This window comes from Piliocolobus tephrosceles, chromosome 2 (assembly GCF_002776525.5).
Source record: "Piliocolobus tephrosceles isolate RC106 chromosome 2, ASM277652v3, whole genome shotgun sequence".
NCBI classification, from domain to species: Eukaryota; Metazoa; Chordata; class Mammalia; order Primates; family Cercopithecidae; genus Piliocolobus; species Piliocolobus tephrosceles.
This window is the reverse complement of record NC_045435.1, coordinates 101,519,670-101,542,485: the sequence shown is the minus strand read 5'-3', so window position 1 is coordinate 101,542,485 and position 22,816 is coordinate 101,519,670. Positions and strand designations below refer to the sequence as shown.

At 40.5% G+C, this 22,816-nt stretch overlaps 1 protein-coding gene across 1 annotated transcript in view; it reads right to left on the bottom strand.

The window, feature by feature from the left end:
• EHHADH (enoyl-CoA hydratase and 3-hydroxyacyl CoA dehydrogenase) overlaps positions 1 to 22,816 on the bottom strand; it is a 79,097-nt gene that overhangs the window by 6,459 nt on the left and 49,822 nt on the right. The window contains exon 6 of the mRNA XM_023187655.1: positions 7,659 to 8,000. Within this exon, the coding sequence (XP_023043423.1) occupies positions 7,659 to 8,000 (342 nt within the window). The remainder of the gene's footprint in view (positions 1 to 7,658; positions 8,001 to 22,816) is intronic.

Sequence of the window (22,816 nt, the reverse complement as noted above, 5' to 3'; positions counted from 1 at the left end):
TTCATGGTTGCCAAGGGCTGGAGGGAAGGGTGACGGAGAGCGACTATTGATGGGTAGAGGATTTCTTTGGGGAGTGATGAGAATGTTCTAAAATTGATGTGACAGTGGTTGCATAAACTCTGTTAGTATCTAACAACCATTGAATTGTATTCTTTTCTGGTGATACTCTTACTATGCATTGTCTTATTTTTAAAAATTGTGGCAAAATACACATATATACCATCATGACCATTTTTAAGTGCACAGTTCAGTGGCATTAAATACATTCACAATGTGTACAACCATCATCAGAACTCTTCAAATTGCAAAGCTGAAACTCTGTATAGCTTTCAGCTTTGATGAAATGGTAACTCCCTATTTTCCCTCTCCCCAGCCCTAGCCAACCATTCTATTTTCTGTATCTGTGAATCTGACTACTCCAGGTACCTCATATAAGTGGAATTTTGCAGTATTTGATCTTTTATGCTTGGCTTATTTCACTTAGCAGTATGTCCTCATGGTTCACCCATGCGGTAACACGTGTCACAATTTTCTTCCTTTTTAAGGCTGGATAATATTCCACTGTATGCATATACCAAATTTTATTTACCCATTCATCCTTCAATGGACACTTGGGTTGCTTGTACTGTTGGGCTATTGTGAATGATGCTGTTATGAACATGAGTGTATAAGTATCTATTTGAGTCCCTGCTTTCAATTCTTTGTTTGTTTGTTTGTTTCAGATGGAGCCTCTCGCTGTCACCCAGGCTGGAGTGCAGTGGTGTGATCTCGGATCACTGCAACCTCCACCTCCAGGATTCAAGTGATTCTCCTGCCTCAGCCTCCCAAGTAGCAGGGATTACAGGTATGCACCACCATGTCCAGCTAATTTTTGTATTCTTAGTAGAGATGGGGTTTCACCATGTTGGTCAGGCTGGTCCCGAATTCCTGACCTCAAGTGATCCACCCGCCTTAGCCTCCCAAAGTGCTGGGATTACAGGCATGAGCCACTATGCCCAGTCCCTGCTTTCATTTCTTTGGGGTAAACATCCAGAAGTGGAATTGCTGGGATCATATGGCACTTTTTTTTTTTCTTCTGAGACGGAGTCTGGCTCTGTCGCCCAGGCTGGAGTGCGGTGGCCGGATCTCAGCTCACTGCAAGCTCCGCCTCCCGGGTTTACACCATTTTCCTGCCTCCGCCTCCCAAGTAGCTGGGACTACAGGCGCCCGCCTCCTCGCCCGGCTAGTTTTTTGTATTCTTTAGTAGAGACGGGGTTTCACCGTATTAGCCAGGGTGGTCTCGATCTCCTGACCTTGTGATCCGCCCATCTCGGCCTCCCAAAGTGCTAGGATTACAGGCTTGAGCCACCGCGCCCGGCCCATATGGCACTTTTTACCTTTTAGAACTGTCATGCTGTTGTCCATAGCAGCTGTACCATTTTATTATTTATTTATTTGTTTTTTGAGATGGAGTCCTGCTCTGTCACCCAGACTGGAGTGCAGTGGTGTGATCTCAGCTCACTGCAACCTCTGCCTTCTGAGTTCAAGTGATTCTCATGCCTCAGCCTCTGAAGTAGCTGGGATTACAGGCACCTGCCACCATGCCTGGCTAATTGTTTTTTGTATTTTTACTAGAGACAGGGTTTCATCATATTGGCCAGGCTGGTCTCGAATTCCTGACCTCAGGTGATTCACCCACGTCGGCCCCACAAAGTGCTGGGATTACAGGCGTGAGCCACTGTGCCCAGTCGCAGCTGTACCATTTTACATTAAATCGCTTTAAAAGGGTGGTTTTTGGCCTGGCGCAGTGGTTCATGCCTGTAATCCCAGCACTTTGAGAAGCTGAGGCAGGTGGATCACTTGAGGCCAAGAGTTTGAGACCAGACTGGCCAACATGGCGAAACCCCATCCCTACTAAAAATACAAAAATTAGCCGGGCATAGTGGCACATGCCTATAGTCCCAGCTACTCAGGAGACCGAGGTACAAAGAATCACTTGAAACTGCAAGGTGGAGATTGCAGTGAGCTGAGATTGTGCCACTGCACTCCAGCCTGGGCAATACAGCAAGAACCTGTCTTCAAAAAAAAAAATTAAAATAAATAAATACATACATAAATAAAAGGGTGAATTTTACATATGAGTTACATTTCAATTAAACTGTTATATATAAAAAAAAAAAAACCTGAAGAGCATCAACCTTCAGGGAGCTTCTGATCTAGCAGTGGAAAGAGGAGTTTCCATTCCATATGGTAAAGTAAATGATGTGAAAAGTTCAAATTTCTTTGATTCAAAGGGAAAAAATTATATTCAGTTGGATGAATCAAGAAAAGCTTCAAGACAAAGACATTTGAAATGGACCTTAAAGGCAGATTAGACTGTAATAGGTAAAATTCAGGACGTTGAACCATCCAGGTCAAGGAAGGGAGAAACATAGGGAGAAATATTTTAAGCAAAGGCAAGAAAAAAATGGAAAATGAAGAAAAATTATTTGATGAAAAATATGTTATTTGTTTCCAACACTAATTCCTTTTCCTCCTGGCACACAGAAGACTGTACTTTCTAGATTCCTGGCATCCTGTTAGGGCCTGTGAGTAACTGTGATCAGTGAAATATTATGGTGGTGATTGGGGGCAATGTGGGTTCTCAGATTGACTCCTAAAGTCTCCCACAAGATCCTCCGTAGATACGCGGATGCAGAGAATGCAGAGAACAACTCCAAGGCCTTAAAGAAGGCCTAAAGTAGGTGATGGGGTAAACTGTGGCCTGTAGGTCAAACCCTACCCACTGCTGATTTTTGCACTGCCTGCAGACAAAAACATGTTTTTACAGTTTTAAATAAAAAACTTAAAAAGCACCGTTTTGTGACACATGAAAAATTTTATCACATTCAAAATTCAGTGTCCATAAATAAAATTTTATTGGAATACAAGGCTAATTTGTTTCCATATTGTCTATGGCTGGGTTTTTGTTTTGCTTTGTATTTTGTTTGTTTTTAGAGATAGGGTCTTGCTCTGTTGCCCAGGATGGAGTACAGTGGTGGCATCATGGCTTCCTGCAGCCTCTATGTCCTGGGTTCAAGTGATCTTCCTGCCTCGACCTCCCTAGTGGCTGCAATTGAGGCATGTGCCACCACGCTGAGCTCTATGGCTGTTTTTGTGCACAATGGTAGACTTGGGCAGTTGCAACAGAGACTGTATGGCCCACAAAGCTTAAAATATTTACCATCTGGAACTTTACAGAAAAACTTTGCTGACCCTTATCATGGAGAATGGCAGAGCCACTAGTGGGAAAAAACCCCGATCCTAGAATGACCTTATGGAATAAGCATTAAATAAATACTCATTGTGTTAAGCTACTGAGATCGCTGGGTTACCTGTTACATCAGCAGATGATCTGTTGCCTAACCAGTCCACTGTGGATAAAAAAGCTTTGTGAAAGCCACTTATATATTACTCCTCTATACTTTGTATTTACTAGCATAGAGGATTGGTTTTGAAGACAGGATGTATCAGTCATCAGAAATCACTGATTTAGTCTATCCAGAACATATTTATTTAATTTTCCAAGTGTATTAAATTACTCAATATTATATAATAAATATATTAAATTATTAAGGACATAGTTTTCCAAATTTATTAACCCCTGCACTTCTCCCAAGAACAAGCAGGCTGAATAACTCTCACTTTTATAGCAACTTGTATCCTGAACTTTAGCTTTGATAAACCTTTTCTACATTAAAAGGTAGAATGTGGGGTTCAAAACTCTGCTAGTTTTGAACCTAGCTTCTAGCTATTAGTTTCAAGCTTCATACAGTTCTCTAACTTTGCCTCACAGATGCATATAGACAGGGACAAGGAGTCCTGCTCCCCTGCCAAATTACTGCATTTGACTGCCATGGAATTGAATTTGATCAGGAACTTCTTCGACTCAGAGAAGTAAATACCAAATAAGGATGTTTTAAATGCTAGTTTTGTAGTTTCTTATCAACTACATTCCCCTGTCCTGACAGGCCTGGGAGCCCGTGTGTGGTGTGAGAATGTGAACTTGCAGGGTTACCAATTGGAACTGCATCACCTGCGGGGCTGAGAAGCTTGGGCCTGGGCTCATGGAAACAAGCAAACAACTGGGATCATCAGGGTGAGGATTTTGTGGGGAGCACAATGGAAGGGCAATGAATCGCAGAGTTTGGAGACTTTGGCCTGAGAGTGGCTGAAATGATAACTCCTAAAATTAAAGCTGATAAGAAGAAAATAAAGATAAGGGGAGCTGATCAAGTAATGGATATAGTTGAAATAACCCATTAAGAAAGATATAAGGACAGATATGAGGTATTGGTGAAGAGTGGGGTTTCAGATTTTAGAAGTGGAGAAATATTCAGGGTAATGACAAGACCTGTAGAGAAGCAATGAGTGTGAATGTGGAAGTGAGGTGAGGCGAATGTCCCTGAGTCTGAGGAGGCAAAAAACTCAGACGCTACAAGCAGGGAATGATTGTCCATAGAGACAATGAGGACAACCAGGATGGCAGCAGGGTTTGGGCCAAAGTGGGTAGCTGTGAGCCAGGAACTAAAGTTTTCAGCAAATGGAGGGGGAGCCATGACAGTAATGAAAAGGGATAGAATGACAAGACCACAGGGCAGGACCACAAAGGACAGTGTCCCATAAAGTGCAATGGTCTGAGAAGTGACCCAGAGGCCCATGGAGTGTGGGAGAAGTGGCAGCATTCCCTGGAGAGGGCAGCAGATTCAAGTCCTCAGGGTAAGCCGGGTTTCAGTCAGGAGGCAGAGGACGGTCATGGAGGCTTTCAGAGGACACGAGGGAGCAGTAGAAGGCTGCATCATGAAGATGAAATGCAGGGTAGTGTGGCAATACACACGAAGAGGGCAGAAATGTCCAGATCCTCTTACTTTATTTCTATCTATGTGTCTTTTATATATTTATTAGGCCCTTTCCAATATTTTTCAAAACAATGTGGATATCATTTTAAAAAAATACTTCAAACTTTTAAACATTATATGCCAGAAATAAACCTGAAGCCTTTTAAAGAAAGGCTCACAACAAAATTGGGAAATTCTCTCGAACAATGGTTGACAAACACAATACTGATGCACTTACCAGCTTGCTATTATTTGCGTTAATTATTCTTGGCTTGAAGGAATTGAAGAGAGAAGAAAGAGGTAAGTGCACAACAACTAGAAATAAATATTGGCATTGCTGAAATATTTAATAGTACAAAAAGAGGAACAATCATAGTTCTTTGTCACTCTACTTATCCATCTTCTTAAAAAATCACAAGTGAGGCTGGACACAAAGGCTCATGCCTGTAATTCCAGCACTTTGGAAGGCCAAGGTGGGCAGATCACCTGAGGTCAGGGGTTCAAGACCAGCCTGGACAACATGGTGAAACCCTGTCTTTACTAAAAATACAAAAATCAGCCAGGCTTGGTGGCGCAGCACTTGTAATCTCAGCTACCCGGGAGGCTGAAGCACGAGAATTGCTGGCACCTGGGAGGTGGAGGTTGCAGTGAGCTGAGATTGCGCCACTGCACTCCAGCCTAGGTGACAGAACAAAACTCCATTTCAAAAAAAAAAAAAATCACACGTGAACCAAGGCTAGACCTCAACAGAGTCAGAGCTGAAAAGAACACAATATATTTATATTAAAGACAGATTCTTTGATACCAAAGCTGAATTGAGACAACAAACAGACTGAGAAAATGTGGAGTGAGATCTTTGCCTCCAAGTTGGGTTGGTGCTAGAGCAGGGGTCCCTAACCTCTGGACCGGTACTGGTCCGTGATCTGTCAGCAGAGCAGGAGGTGAGCAGCAGGCCAGGGAGCATTTCAGCCTTGACCTCCGCTTCCTGTCAGATCAGTGGTGGTATTAGATTCTCACAGGAGTGCGACTCCTATTGTGAACTGCGCATGCAAGGGATCTGGGTTGCACACGCGAGGGATCTGGGTTGCACATGCGAGGGAATCAGGCTGCGGCTCCTTCTGAGAATTTAATGCCTGATGATCTGAGGTGGAACAGTTTCATCCCAAAACCATCACCCCTGAGTCTGTGGAAAAATTGTATTCCGTGAAACTGGTCCCTGGTGCCAAAAAGGTTGGAGACCACTGTGCTAAAGAGCTGGGCAAGGGTTAAGAAAGTTGATGCTTCTACACTAAAAGGCAAATATCATATGTTCTCACTCATATGTGGGAGCTTAAAATGTAGATCTCATAATGATACAGAGTAGATTGCTGGTTGCCAAAAGCCAGGAAGGGGAGGGGAGAAAGGGAGATGAAGGGGGAAAAAAAGGATATAAATGTATTTATTACCACTGAACTGTATACTTACAAATCGTAAAGATGGTTACAAAAAAAAAAAAAAAGAAAGAAAAATCAGAATAAGGGCTATAGACTAAATAATAGTTTTTTTATATTAATTGCCATGTTTTTTAAGATAAATTATACTGTGGTCATGTAAGAGAATATTTAGTTTTAGGAAATACACATAAGTCTGTAACTTATTCTTAGAGTTCAGAAAAGAGAGAGGGAAATAAAACAAATATAGTAAAATGTTAACATTTGGAGGATCTGGATAAAAAGTATATGATAATTTTTTGTACTATTAAAACTTTCTGGCATGTCTTCAATTATGATTTAAAAAACTTAAATGTAAGAAAAAAAAGGAAAGGAAGAAAGTTGATGCCTTTAGTAAACCACAGACCCTCTCCCCAGAAGATTGTACCTCAGCTGGTGCAAAGAATGTTTTACTTGCCATCTCAAGGGATTTAAAATCTACCAAATACCATTCTTGAGCCGAGACTAAGAGCAAGTGAAGCTTAGGAAGGTGGCCCAGAGAGGCCAATCAGGCAGCCAGCTTCTGAGGAAAGAAGATATTTTGTTTGGGAAAATTCCAGAGGGAAAAAAGTAGGGAAGCCATGGTCTCAGGGTTTAGATGGATTTGACGATAGTGGTTTTGAACAGGAAAAGTGAATGGCTCAGGGGCCGGAAAGGCAAGAGACTTCATTACAAATACTGAGCTATGAGAGTGACAGGCCATACCTTGAAATGTGGTACAAATCATCATCAGGAAATCCAGGAATGAGAGATTCATACAGGGAAGAGGTAGCATAGAATAAAAAATGCCAGGCTAGGAGTGGTGGCTCACACCTGTAATCTCAGAACTTTGGGACACTGAGGCAGGTGGATCACTTAAGGCCAGGAGTTTGAGACCAGCCTGACCAACATGGCGAAGCCCTGTCTCTACTAAAAATACAAAAATTAGCTGGGCATGGTGGCAGTAGTCACAGCTACTCAGGAGGCTGAGGAAAGATAATCACTTGAACCCGGGAGGTGGAGGTTGCAGTGAGCCGAGATCACGCCACTGCACTCCTGCCTGGGTGACAGAGCAAGGCTCTGTCTCAAAGAAAAAAAGAATAAAACATTCCTAGTCTGAGTCAGACCTAGGGTCCGACTTTCACCCTACTTGTGTTTAGCTCACTGTTGAGAAGGCTGGAGTCTCTACGCCTCTTATGTTAAAGAAGAGAGCTCATGGGGCGGTGTGAGAATTAGCTTAGCTAACACAAGTAATGTGTCTTACGTGAAACCTAGCATCTGGTGGCCCTAAGCAAATGGTAGCACATTACATGAGCGGATTTGGAGGATTCCATTCATTACCCCATGCTCTTACCAACAACACCAACTGAGGAGACGGGCTGCGCTGATGCTGTTTTCCACGATGCTCCGGAGGGAGTTGACCACTTATTTGCTTTCCTTTCAGCAAAGAAAGCATATTGCAGGGCTCTAGCCTGCCCTGATTGCAAAAGATACAGAAACAGCTCCTCCTCCTTCTTGATGCCCACTTCATAGGGATACCGCACAGCAGCCTGGACTGCACGGACACAAGCCTCCTGAGCAAGACACCCAGGGTGCTGCTTCCACATCTTCAAGAGGACCTCACTAAAAATGGTGTCCATGTTGGGCAAGCTCTGAATTGGCTTGTTGCAGAGTCTACGGGATTCTAGTGGTTGATCTGAAAGGAATAAGAATGATCAGAGCTTTGGAAATGGTACTTGTACAAAGGAAATATGAAAATATAATAATAATATTAACCTGTTCAAATTCAAAGCACAAACTAAAGGCTATTCATTAAGATATTTCATGTACACTAAACCTATGTACACTAACATCTCTGATATTTTTATAACATAGTCTTATAAGATAGAATTTAGTAGATTCAAAGCAATTTTAGATTACCTAGTTTAGGCATAAAAGTTGTATTTTCTTTTTAATCTAAGACCAAGACCATTTTTAATAGATTAATTATTAATTTAATTAATCAATTTAATCAATAGATTAAATATTAATTATAATAGATAAAATATTAATCTGTCCAAGGAAAACAGTTCTGAGTTAACATTTTATTTATTAATTTTTAAAAATAATTTCAGCTTTTATTTTAGATTGAGGGCATACATATGCAGGTTTGTTACATGGGTATATCACACAATGCTGAGGCTTGGGATATGAATAATCCCGTCACCCCAGTAGTGAGCATAGTACCCAAAAGTCGGTTTTTCAACCTTTGCTGCCCTCCCTCCCTTCCCCGTAGTAGAGTCCCTAGTGTCTATTGTTGAGTGAATATTTTATATTCAAAATAACCTTAACTCCATTCCTAATAGTAACAAAAACCAGAAAAGGAGACAGTGTGATATTGATGCAAGGATAGGCATATATATCAATGGAAGAGAACTGAGAGTTCACAAATGAATTCTTACAATTATAGCCAATGATTTTCAATATACGTGCCCAAACAATTCAATGCAAGAAAGGAGAGTCTCTCTCTTTTTTTTTTTATTCACATTCAGAATGTTTATCTTAAAACAAAGAATCGGAGGAACATTAATAATAGAAAATCCATATGGAAATATTCACAATCTGCTCATTGAGAAATGGGAAAACAACTTCCCTGCCTTACTGCCAACCTGCTGTTTGAGGAGCCAGAAGTTGATGTGAAGTTGGAAGGTCACCTTTTCCAGCTAAACCCCACCGAATAGTTGTGTGCATTTTTATTCAAAAGCTCCACGACCAGAGGGAGCAGAACTGAGAACCAAAATACTGTTATTGGCAAGGGTTTGGCTCAAGGGTCTGAGATGTGTAAGCACCAAGAAGGGATAAGGAGATTGAGTAACATATGAAAAGGGGGGCTGCAGGAACAAGCACAGAGAAAGTAAGTCAACAACAAACTACTTCCATGCAGAGCAAAGTGACTGTGCATATACATTCACACTCTCAAGTGAGGGCTACACTGCACGCTGACTCATACTATCTCAAACGTGGTTTATTGGAAAGATTCTAGTCCCCTAAGGGCACTCAGCATAGGAGCACAGTGACATGGTAACAGACATACACAAGCATACTGTTACCCTAAAGCAACAACACACTTTAGATCATATCGTTCAGAAAAAAATCCTAGAAAGGAGCGTCTTTCAACAAATGGTGGTGGGATAATTGGATATCCACATGCCAAAAACAATCAAACAAAAAAACAAAACTTATGTCCTTACCTAGCACCATATATAAAAAGCAACTGAAAATGGATCACAAATCTAAATTGAAGCACTAATACTATAAAAATTCCTAGAAGAAAATACAAAAAATCTTTCAGGACCTTGGGGTTAGGCAAAGTATTCTTAGATATAACACCAAAAGCATGACATATAAAAGAAACAAGAAATCAGACTTCATAAAAATGGAAGACTTTTGTTATTCAAAGGATATCAATAAGAAAATGAAATGACAGCTGGGTGCAGTGGCTCATGCCTGTAATCCTAGCACTTTGGGAGGCCGAGGTGGGTGGATTGCCTGAGCTCAGGAGTTTGAGACCAGCCTGGGCAACACGGTGAAACACCATCTCTACTAAAACACAAAAAACTAGCTGGACATGGTGATGTGCTCCTGTAATCCCAGCTACTCGGGAGGCTGAGGCAGGAGAATTGCTAGAACCTGGAGGGGCGGAGGCTGTAGTGAGCTAAGATCACACCATTGCACTCCAGCCTGGGTGACAGAGTGAGACTCCGTCTCTAAAAAAAAAAAGAAAAAAAAAAAAAAAAAGAAAGAAAGAAATGATAAGCCATAAACTAGGAGAAAATATTTGTGTGGTAGTCAGAATAACACCCCCACAAATGTTCATGTCTTAATTCCCAGAATCTGTGAATGTATTACCTCACATGGTAAAGGGATGTATTGGTGAGATTAAGATTAAAGACCTTGGCTGGGCGCAGTAGCCCACGCCTGTAATTCCAGTACTCTGCGAGGCCGAGAGCTCAGGAAGTCGAGACCAACGTGGACAATGTGGTGAAACTCTGTCTCTACCAAAAATACAAAAAATTAGCTGGGCATGGTGGCACACCCCTATGGTCCCAGCTACTCTGGAGGCTGAAATGGGAGAATTGTTTGAGCCTGACAGGTGGCAGTGAGTGAGCCAAGGCTGCGCCACTGCACTGCAGTCTGGGTGACAGAGTGAGACTCCATCTCAAAAAAAAAAAAAAAAAATCAGACCTTGAGATGGGGGATATTACCCTGTATTATCTGAGTGAGTGCCATCTAATCATATGAGTCCTTAAAAGCAGAGAATCTTTCCTGACTGTGGTGAGGGGGATTCAACAAGGAAGAAGGGTTAGAGAAATGCAACATGCAAAGGACTTGACCTGTTAGCACTGATGTAGCTTTGAATATGAGGAAAGGAGAGCAAGAACTAAAGAATGCAGTATTCTCTAGAAGCTGGGATTGACCTTTGGTTTACAAGACCGCAAGTTTGCAAGCAAGAACATGGGGACGCTGATGCTACAATGCAGAGTGCTGAGTTCTGCCGACAACCCAAATGAGCAGGAAACAGCTTCTCCCCTAGAGCCTCCAGAAAAGAGTGCGCCAGCTGACACCTGGACTTTAGCCCAGGGAGACCTCTAGAATACTTCTAGGCTACAGAACTGGAAGAAAATAATTTTGGATGATTTAAACTGCTAAGCTTGTGGTAATTTGTTATCACTGTGATAGAAAATACAACTGGCAAAACGAATATCAAATAAAGAACTTGTTTCCAGAATATGTAATAAACTCTTAGGACTCAATAATTAGGTAAACAATGTAATTTCTTAAATGGGCAAAAACTTGAGCAGATATTTCATCAAGGAGCATATGTGAATGGTTAATATGCACACGAAAAGATGCTCGACATCATTAGTTATTAAGGAAATGCAAATTAAAACCACAACAAATGTGGTAGACAGCCTCTAAGTAATGGGCTGTCATTTCTAGACTAGGTTACAAAAAGACTCTGGCTTCAGTCTTGCTCATACTTTCTCGCCCTCTCAAATTGGTCACTGTGATGGAAGCCAGCTGCCCTGTTGTGAGCCACCCTATGGTGAAGCCCACATAGCAAAGAACTGAGGGAGGCTTTTAGTCCAGTCAGTGAGGAACTGAGGCCCTCAGTACAACAGCCCATACGGAACCGGATCCTACCGCTTGAGTGAGTTTGAAAGCAGATTCTCCCCCTGACTCTCAATCAGCCCGAGATGATGACAGCCACAGCCAACACCTTGATTATAGCTTCGTTTGAAATCTGAAAGCCAGAAGACCTAGGGCACTTGGATTCTGGACCCACAGAAATTGTGGAATAAATGTTTGATTTTAAGCCACTAAGTTTTGAGGTCATTTGTTATGCAGTTAGACTTACTAGAATGACTATCATAAAAAGACATCACAACTGAATGTTGGTGATGATGTAGAGAAACTGGAAGCCTCATACATTGCTTCTGAGAGTATAAAACAGTACATCGCTTTGGAAAACAGTTCAGTTGTTTCTTAAAAAGATAAACATAAACTTATTGTTCAACCCAGCAATTTCACTCCCAGGAATCTACACAAGAGAAATGAAAGCATATGCCATAAAGAAAACCTGTCTACAAATATTCATGGCAGCATTATTTATAACAGCAAAATCTGGAAACAATTCAAACATCCATCAACTGTTGAATGAATAAAGAAAATGTGATAGAGCCATCCAATAGAATATTATTCAGCAATAAAAAGGATCAAACTGCTGACACATGCTACAATACAGATACAGATGAGCCTCAGAAACATTATGCTAACCAAAAGAAGCCAGACGCAAAACATTACACATGGTATGATGCCATTTAGATCCAATGTCCAAAAAATGCAAATCTATAGAGACAGAAAGATCAGTGGTTCCCTAGGGCTGGGGATGTGAGTAGGAGTTAGCGGTAATGGGCGTGAAGAAACTTTTTGTGGGAGTGGACAAGTCTTAAAATTGATTTATGGGGATAGCTGCACAATCTGTGAGGCAAATCATGCCTCATTAAAGCTGTTAAAGTATATCTAAAAATGAATTTATCAAGAAAGGTACAAGACCTTTCAGAAGACAACTATACCATTTTATTGAAGAATGTAAAATAAGACCTTAATAAAAACAGAAAAGCCCCATGCTCCTGGATATAAATATTTAATAGCATAAAAATATAAATATTTTCCATATGTATTATATATGAAATTTTAATAAGAATCCTTATGGTACTGTTAAAAAAAAACTTTATGGAATGATTCCAAAGTTTTCATAAAATAATAAATTTATAACAACTTATAGTTACCAAAACTTCAGCTATACCAGAAGTTGTTTTCTATAATGTACTGGCATCTCTTAAAAAATAAAACCATTTTATCAAAAATGTACATCTTAGTTATTTAGACAGAAAGCCTACCAAGGCTTATACCAGAGCAATTTCACCAGAAAAAGACATATGAACATGAGCCCATCTGGCATTGAGCCCATCTGGCATTGGGTGTGTTAGGCGTGTTCAAGGGAACGTAAGGTTTGGATGTAATAATGTGCACATGGTAATACAGATATATTGTATAATCTCAACCTCCTTTTTTAATCAAAGAGACAAGAATATTTTCTTAATGCTTGATTAGTAAGTAGTGTTGGAAAGAATGAGTTTCTAAATTAATGATTTCCCATATGATGTTAAAGAATAGGATTCAGGAATGGAGAGAAGACAGTGGTTAAAGGCATGTGGTCCCTCTCATCCTACTACTCTGAAAAAACATGAACTGTATCCAATAGGCCCACCAATTACTTGCTCAATTACCCAAAGAGTTGCCCAATCCTCAATTTATGGGAAAGCAAACTCAGCAGAGAAGAATGGGGAACTCCCCCAGGGTCTACAGATGATTTAATTTGCCGGTAAAAGGAAGGCAAGAATGGACGATGGGGAGAGGAAGGAGAGAACAAGAGCATGGAGGTGCAAGTGGAAGGCAGGCTGGGTGGCTGGTGCAATCTATGCCATGTAATGGGGCATAGACAGCGTTGGGATATCTTAGAACTGGATCTCTGTCTTGTGATATTAACTCTGTTCCCAGCATTCCTGGGGGTGCTTCTAAACATCATAGCACACATCAGATTTATTTGAAGAGTTTAAGAAGTTCAGATGCCTACATCATACCTCAAAATTAACTTGAATTTTTTAAGAGTAGTCATGCCCAGGCCTCACCATCGATTCAGTTAAGAATCTTTGCCGGGCACGGTGGCTCACGCCTGTAATCCCAGGACTTTGGGAGGCCAAGGCGGGTGGATCACGAGGTCAGGAGTTCAAGACCAGCTCAACCAAGATAGTGAAACCCTGTTTCTACTAAAAATACAAAAATTAGCCAGGCGCAGTGGCAAGTGCCTATAGTCTCAGCTACTCAGCAGGAGAATCGCTTGAATCTAGGTGGTAGAGGTTGCAGTGAGCCGAGATCATGCCACTACTCCAGCCTGGGCGACACAGTGAGACTCTGTCTCAAAAAAAAAAAAAAAAAAAAAGAGAGAAAAGAAAAGAATATTTAAAGGTGGGGCATAGTAAGACTATTCTTGAAAAGTCCAGAAGTTGATTTTAAGGTATAGTCTCTGGGAGCTCCAAGAGCAGAGAGTATTGTCCACCACTGAATCAGGGACAGCTGCAGTTCCTGGCAATTTCATTTTAGGCCAGAGATTGAGAAGAAAAGAAGGGGGAAAAAAGAGAGGAGAGAACAAAATTGAAATGAAAAAGAAAGCCTGCTTAATGGTGTGCAGTAATTATTTCTGATCAGCATAATCCTATTATCCCGGGGACACTGAAAACCTTGCAGACTGCATATGGGCATTTTGGGAGCTATCCAAGGCACTTGTCTAGACCAGCCCTAGGGCCAAACTAAGCATATCCACTGGAAAATTTTGGATCTGGGCATAATTATAGATGGGTTTTCCCTGCTCAATTTCCTATCTCTTTCTTGCTGCAGCTATAACTAAGGAGGCTGTTATCTTACAACTTCGGTTATAAGATATTCAGAATTTTCCCTTTGGGTCTGTAAGTACAGCTGTTTTCAAAGTGTATTTCTTGTATACTTGGTAGTTTTCAAGTCACTCAGCAGTGCCTACACAATAAGAGAGGCAAGTGTCAGCATGTTAGCATCAGCCTTAGCTGCCCAGGGAAATGGGGAGGAAAGGAACTAATCAGTGATTCAAACACACTATTAATTGAATTCTTTCCTTGACCCACTCACATTTTGTCTTAGTTCTATGAGGTATTCTATGACATTTTTGATAAAAAAGATACGTGAGTCATGTCTCTGAAGGAAGAAAAGGAGGTGATTATTTTCCCTTCTGCTGCTGTAATGGCAAGAAAAGATTTTTTCTGCCTAGGCTAAAGAGAGACTCAACAAGGGGTTCACGGAAATCGTGAACACAGACATAAAGGAATCTGTCTCTCTCTCTAACCCTGATAAACAGAAAGCTGTGTCCATCATAAAAGCTTTGCAAAGGACAGACAGAATAACTGCACATTAACAGGCTTCAAGAAGGTGACCCACAGAACTTGTCTAGCAAGTAAAAAGGAAGCTCAATTTAGACATGTGCGTAGGCCTCCTATGTAAGACAGGTCACTCTGCTCTTTTGAAACATGTTCATATAAATGTTCACAGAGAGCAAAAATAAATTACAAAGTGAGGAAGATAAAATGAAGAGAAAGACAAATAAAACCACTAAAGTTTTTTAAAAGCCACAACTCCAAAAGGACAAATAGACCAAGGTCTTTAGGCAGAATTAGAATTGTTAAAAGTCGCTAACACAGCCCAGCACAGCCACAGGAACAGGACCAGGGTTCATTACAGACACAAAAACTGAGCATTAGGTTCCAGAGCTGAGACTCCCAGTTAGATAATTCCCTGTGCCCATTCCAGCTGGGGAAGGTTGAGAAAGAGAGAGCCTGTAGTCTCTTGGTCTTTGAATAAAGCACACACGTTCAGTGTCATGCCAGAAACATGCACATGAGAACAGGAGTTCTTAGTTCAGAAACAGGCAGGCTGCTAGCCACATGCATGTGCAAATATATAGCATTTTACAGGATCCTCCCCTCCCTGGTTTAGTCAAAGCAATCTGGTTTGGCCAAGTAATTCTGCATTGCACTACTGAATGCATTGCACTGCAGTTGTCTGGGAGGCTTCATAGAATACGAACATTAAAATGCATAAAGCTAATGAACTTCCACACTCAGCTCACCAGGATACAGTGTTAAGTTTGTAGAGGAATGTGCAGCTAAGTCCCAGATTGCGTTTTAGGTATGTTAACGTTGTACACTCCCTTCCCACCTATAATTGGTTCCAAAAGTGCTGATTGGGACACTGACCACTGGAAATTCCCTTTTCTCCCTCCTTTCGTATAAGAAGTAGAAACTAAATAAATGTTCTTCATCTTCTTCTTCTTTTTTTTCTTTTAAAGCAAACATTTGAGCAGTGGGAGTGCGAATAGGTTGAATAATTGGAATATTGTTACAAATGGGAAGAGGGAACACAAAAATTTTACATGTATTTTTAAAACAGAGACAGACTTTGCATAACACAAAAGTCCCCGCTTTAAAGTGTATAGTTCAGTGTTTTTCAGAATATTCACAAGGTTGTGCAACCATATGTGTATGTATTTTAACCATGCCTTTCATAACTGATTTACAAAAATATCTTTAAGACTATAGCAGCCAGGTGCGGTAGCTCACACCTGTAATCCCAGCACTTTAGGAGGCAGAGGCAGGTGGATCACTTGGGGTCAGGAGATCGAGACCAGCCTGGCCAACATGGTGAAACCCTGTCTCTACTAAAAATACAAAAATTATCTGGGCGTGCTGGCATGCGCCTGTAATCCTAGTTACTTGGGAAGCTGAGATAGGAGAACTGCTTGAACCCGGAAGGCGGAGGTTGCAGTAAGCCGAGATTGCACCATTGTACTCCAGCCTGGGCGAAGAAGCAAGACTCGGTCTCAAAAAAAAGACTATAGGTAGTGTTTGCATGTCAGGTGTAAAAAAATCAAAACTAGCAAAAATTATCTCCTTTCTTACCCTTGTTCTCTGTATATCAATGGTTCTCAAAGTGTGGTCCCCAGAACACAGCACCAACATCACCTAAGCATGTTAGTTAGAGATACAAATTCTTGGGCCCCACCCCAGATTAAATGAATCAGAAAGTAATGAGTGGGGCCCTATCTATGTTTTAACAAGACCACCAAAAAGCAATTTTGATGCACAGTGAGGTTTGAGGACCATGGCTCTAGATCAAGACAATTGCTCTAGCTTTCCATAACTATAGATTTCTAATAAATGCATATATATTTAATGTAATTAACATATTGAATTTTTGTGGAAACTTTCATTCAAGTTAATCCATCAATTTTGTTCTGATAAATGACCACACACTAACGACTATATTTAAAACAAAGAGGCTGGGTGTGGTGGCTTACGGCTGTAATCCCAGCACTTTGGGAGGCAGAGGCGGTGGATCACCTGAGGTCAGGAGTTTGAGACCAGCCTGGCCAACATGGTGAAACCCCGACTCTACTAAAACTACAAAAATTAGCTGGGTGTGGTGGCACATGCCTGTAATCCCAGCTACTCCAGAAGCTGAGGCAGGAGAATTACTTGAACCCGAGAGGCGGAGGTTGCAGTGAGCCAAGGTCATGGCATTGCACTCTAGCCTGAGCAACAAGAGTGAAACTCTGTCTCCAAAAAAAAAAAGGAAAAAGAAAAATAAAGAGAAAATAGAGGAAAGCGGGGAAGCACAAACAGAAAAGATAGGCATAAGGCTTCAAATGAAAATGAAAGGCAAAATAAATAGGCCTCATTAAACTACAAAGTTGGTAAGAGAATAAATGGCAAATGTAGATAAGATTCTGAGTTAATCCTTGGTTGATCTGTCCTTTTCTCTACCTTGATCTCTAGCATTTGTCTATTACAAAGCAGCACCAAGAAATCATAGGATTTCAAACAGTGGAACTCATTTAAAAAAGGAAAAACAGTAAGAGTCCTAGGGTTTCCGTAGGATTCTAATCACTAAACCCCAAAACAGACATTACACCCCAAAACCTTGCTTGAGCTGTGGCAAGGACAAATAACTAGGCACCCAACCACTGTAGCCTGTGAGGTCTCAGAACATGATTTGAAACCAACTAATTTTGTTGAACCCTTTCTTTTAACAATACATAAAATAAAGCCCCAAAGGTGATTTGTTAAGGTCCATGTAGCTAAGGCTGAGAGCTCTGTCCCTCCTGACTTCCAGTCCCGAGCCCCTTTCTCTAACAGAATGCATCCTTTCCACACTGGCCTCCCAAAGGCATCCCTTTTTTTGAGGGGGTAAATTTAATGACTCAGATATTAGGAAAAGATCTTTTTTTTTTCAAGTCAAGAGTCTAGATTACCTACTACCCAAGTACAACCACTACTGAAAATTTGTTACATCGCCTTACAGTTTTTTCCTTATGCATATATGTATAAGAACACACGCACACACTTGTAAAATTTTCTATCTGGCTGTTTTCTTCTTAATACTGTATGTAAGCAATTTTCCAAGTTCTTCAACTTTCTTTAAAAATGGAAGTTGTAATAGCTGAATGAAGTTAGTTCATTGAGATTATCGTTTTTATATAATTAATTTCCCAAAACTAAATATTTGACTTTCCAATATTTTATGATAATCTAAAAGCTTTAGTGAGCATTACTATATACAAATCTTTGTGTATTTATGTGATTATTTCTCTATGGTAAATTCCTAAGAATAGAAAAACCAAGTCAAAAGCTATGAGTAATTTTAAGCCTCTATATGTGATTTGTCCAATTGCCTTCTAGATAGGATGTATTACAAGCATTCTAATGAGAGCTTGTTTAAACTCAGTCTCACCGTATTTTTTCCATCTGTTCTGATCTGTTTGGCAAAAATTAGTGTCTTTTAAATCACTTTTTTTGTTAATAAATTTTAAAAAGCATTTAAGAGTTAAGCGTACACTTACTTTACAACCCAGCAATACTATTCTCAGGTATTCACCCAAGAAAAAGGAAAAACTATGTCTACAAAGACTTGTGTAGGCCCAAAGTGGAAACAACCTAAATGTCCATCAACTGATAATGGATAAACAAATTGTGGTTTACCCACACTGTGGAACACAAGTCAATTAAAAGGAAGAAAATATTAATGCATGCAACAATAGGAATGGCTCTCAAAAACATTATGCAAAATAAAGCCAGCCACAGAAGACTATATACTACTGCATGATTTCATCCCTATGAAATTCTAAAAAACTCGTAAAACTATGACAGAAAGTAGGTCACGGGTTGCCTGTGGCCAAGGGGAAGAAAAAAGGAATAAGGGAAAGGGGTATGAGAATACTTTTTAGGGTGATAGAACTATATTTTGATTGTGGCAATAGTTACATAACTGTAAACAATTACCAAAATTCACCAAACTCTCCCCTTAAAATGCATGAATTTAATTTGTAGAAATTACACCTCAATAAAGCTGGAAAAAATAAAACCAAAACCAAAAACAATTTAGAAATATTTGAGAAAACTAACTTATCCTAAACCGGGGAATAAAACAAAACAAAAGCAAAAATCACTTAAGAAATTTTGGAGAAAAACTAACATTTTCATTTTTGCTTATTTCCTTTCCATTTGTATCTGTGTCTATACATACTCTAGATCATGATGATCATTACTCTATACACGATTATATACTACATAATTGCAAATACATGTACATTTATATTCTAAACATTTTTATATCACGATTTTACATTTTTCTACATGGTCTTCATGATTATAATTTAAAATAGTAATACATAATTGTCTAAAGCCCTGAAGTGTTAAAAGGCGAATTACAGGTTTAAAGCAAATGGTGCCTCAATATTTGGATGCCACCAAGTGGACAAACTGTATAATGTCATTAAGATTAAACACTACTTGGTAAGTTTTATAAAGTAAAAATGTTTAATTTAATGTTTAAAATTAATTTAAAATTGCCAATAAAATAATGTGTAACCAGACCATTTTATAAATGTAGCTAAGGTTGAGACCTGAATTCAGGTCTCCTAGATCATGAACCTCATCTATTTCTTGAAGTAACTTAATTCTCAAATCAGAATCTAGGGAAATCACTTAAGGAAAAGAACTTCCTGTTGAAACTGAGACCTTTACAAACTAAAACTACAGATGTGAATGACAGACATAGGTCTATCTTTAGCAAACCAAAGAATCATTTAGGGACCTCCAAATGCAAATAGCCTTTGCTGTGTGTCTATCAAGTGACTTCTAACAAAACAACAAGCCCCCTTGGGAAGCAGTGATGAAATCACAGTGAAGGTTGCCTGAAAGGCAGAGAAAAACAGTAGGAAATTTATTTCTATTTGGGAAATAAATCAGCAAGTCTCTTGCTGATTCTCTTTAGAGGCCTCCATTATTTTCTCCCCATTGTTCCTCACCTCTCCAGTTCAAGCTTTTACTTTCACATTGAAACAGTAACTGGCTAGAGCCACAAGAAAGAAAGATTATTTCAGGAAAGTGTTTGGTCTCTGCCAGGGTCAACAAAAGAATGACTCCTTCAAAAGAATGCCTTTGAATGACACTGGGCCATCGCCTGCCACCAAGCGGGAGATCAGCACTCTGTTCTGCCTGTGACCCAATACTCTTCCCAGTTATTTTTTTCCGGCCATTTTTACCCTCTCCTTCTTGCTCATTTAAAGCTGACAACCTCCATAGACTGAAAATAAACTGTTTAAAAACAAACAAACAAACAAAAAACTCTAGGACTGCCACTGAAAGAACTCTGAAAGGAACATCCCAAGTCCGTAAAGTAAGAAATCACTGAGAGAAGGACATAATTCAGTTTGCAGAGACAGAAGTTCTCAAGGTCCACAGCTTTGCTGCAGTAAATTACAGAGCCTGTGATATGGTTTTGATGTGTGTCCCCTCCAAATCTCATGTTGAAATGTGATCCCCAGTGTTTGAGATGGGAGCCTGGTGGGAGGTTATTGGGTCATGGACGCTGATCCCTCAGGAACGGTTTAGTACTATCCCCTTGGTGATAAGACAGTTTTCACTCAGTTGATGAGGGATCAGTTTGTTTAAAAGAGTTTGAGGCCGGGTGTGGTGGCTCATGCCTGTAATCCCAACACTTTGGGAGGCCGAGGTGGGCAGATCGTGAGGTCAGGAGTTTGAGATCAGCCTGGCCAACATAGTGAAACCTCGTCTCTACTAAAAATACAAAAATTAACCAGCATGGTGGTGTGCATCTGTAGTCCTAGCTACTCAGGCTGCTGAGGCAGGAGAATCACTTGAACCCAGGAGGCAGAGGTTGTGGTGAGCCAAGATCACGCCACTGCACTCCAGCCTGGGCAACACAGCAGGACTCCGTCTCAAAAAACAAACAAACAAAAAAAAGAGTTTGGGATCTGCACACTTCTCTCTCTTGCTCTGTTGCCATATGACGTGTCTATTCCTGCTTCACCTTCAACCATGGGAAAAGCTCTGAGACCTCACCAGAAGCTGAGCAGATGCTGGTACTATGCCTGTACACTCTGCAGAATTGAAGCCAATTAAACCTTTTTCCTTTATAAATTACCCAGCCTCAGGATTTTCTTTCTTTCTTTCTTTCTTTCTTTTTTTTTTTTTTTGAGACGGAGTCTCACTCTGTCGCCCAGGCTGGAGTGCAGTGGCGCGATCTCGGCTCACTGCAAGCTCCGCCTCCCGGGTTCACGTCATTCTCCTGCCTCAGCCTCCCGAGTAGCTGGTACTACAGGCGCCCGGCACCACGCCCGGTTAATTTTTTGTATTTTTTAGTAGAGACTGGCTTTCACCGTATTAGCCAGGATGGTCTCGATCTCCTGACCTCATGATCCGCCCGCCTCGGCCTCCCAAAGTGCTGGGATTACAGGCCTGAGCCACTGCGCCCGGCCAGGATTTTCTTTATAGCAATACAACAGACTAGCGCAGCCTGTCTTCAGTCTACTGAAGTGTTTGTCTGGTTGGTCGTTTTAATGTCTTTTTTAAATTTTATTTTGTGTTCCGGGATACCTGTGCAGAATGTGCAGTTTTGTTACATAGGTAAACGTGTGCCATGGCGATTTGCTGCACCTATCAACCCATCACCTAGATATTAAGCCCAGCATCCATTAGCTATTTATCCTGATGCTCTCCCTCCCCCTCCCCTCTGCCGACAACCCCCAGTGTGTGTTGTTCCCCTCCCTGCCTCCATGCGTTCTCATTGCTCAGCTCCCACTTATAAGTGAGAGGATGCGGCATCTCGTTTCCTGTTCCCGCATTAGTTTACTAAGGATGATGGCTTCCAGCTCCATCTATGTCCCTGTAAAGGACATGATCTCATTCCTTTTTATGGCTACATAGTATTCCAGGGTGTATATGTACCACATTTTCTTTATCCAGTCTATCATTGATGAGCATTTGGGTTGATTCTATGTCTTTGCTATTGTGAATAGTGCTGGAATGTACACATGCAAGTATCTTTGTAATATACAATGATTTATATCCCTTTCAGTATATACCCAGTAATGGGATTGCTGGGTCAAATGGTATTTCTGGTTCTAGGTCTTTGGTGAATTGCCACACTGTTCGTCCACAATGGTTGAACTAATTTATATTCCCACCAACAGTGTAAAAGCGATCCTATTTCTCTACAGCCTCACCAGCATCTATCTGTTGTTTCTTGACTTTAATAATCACCATGTAATAATCGGCATGAGATGGTATCTCATTGTGGTTTAAATTTGCATTTCTCTAATGATCAGTGATGTTGAGCTGTTTTTCATATGTTTGTTGGCTGCATAAATGTCTTCTTTTGAGAAGTGTCTGTTCATGTCCTTTGCTCACTCTTTAATGGGGTTGTTTGTTTTCTTCTTGTAAATTTGTTTAAGGTCCTTGTAGATTCTGGATATTAGACCTTCTTCAGATGGATAGATTGCAAACATTTTCTCCCATTCTGTAGGCAGTCTGTTTACTCTGATGATAGTTTCTTTTGCTGTGCAGAAGTTCTTCAGTTTAATTAGATCCCATTTGTTAATTTTAGCTTTGTTGCAGTTGCTTTTGATGTTTTAATCATGAAATCTTTGCCCATACCTGTGTCCCGAATGGTATTGCCTAGATTTTCTTCTAGGGTTTTTACAGTTTTGAGTTTTACACTTAAGTCTTTAATCCATCTTGAGTTAATTTTTGTATAAGATGTTAGGAAAGGGTCCAGTTTCAATTTTCTGCATATGGCTAGCCAGTTCTCCCAGCACCATTTATTAAATAGGGAATCCTTCTCCATTGCTTGTTTCTGTCAGGTTTGTTGAAGATCAGATGGTTGCAGATGTGCGGACTTATTTCTGAGTTCTCTATTCTGTTCCATTGGTCTATGTTTCTGTTTTTGCACAGTACTATGTTGTTTTGGCTACTATAGCCTTGTTGTATAGTTTGAAGTTGGTAGTGTGATGCCTCCAGCTTT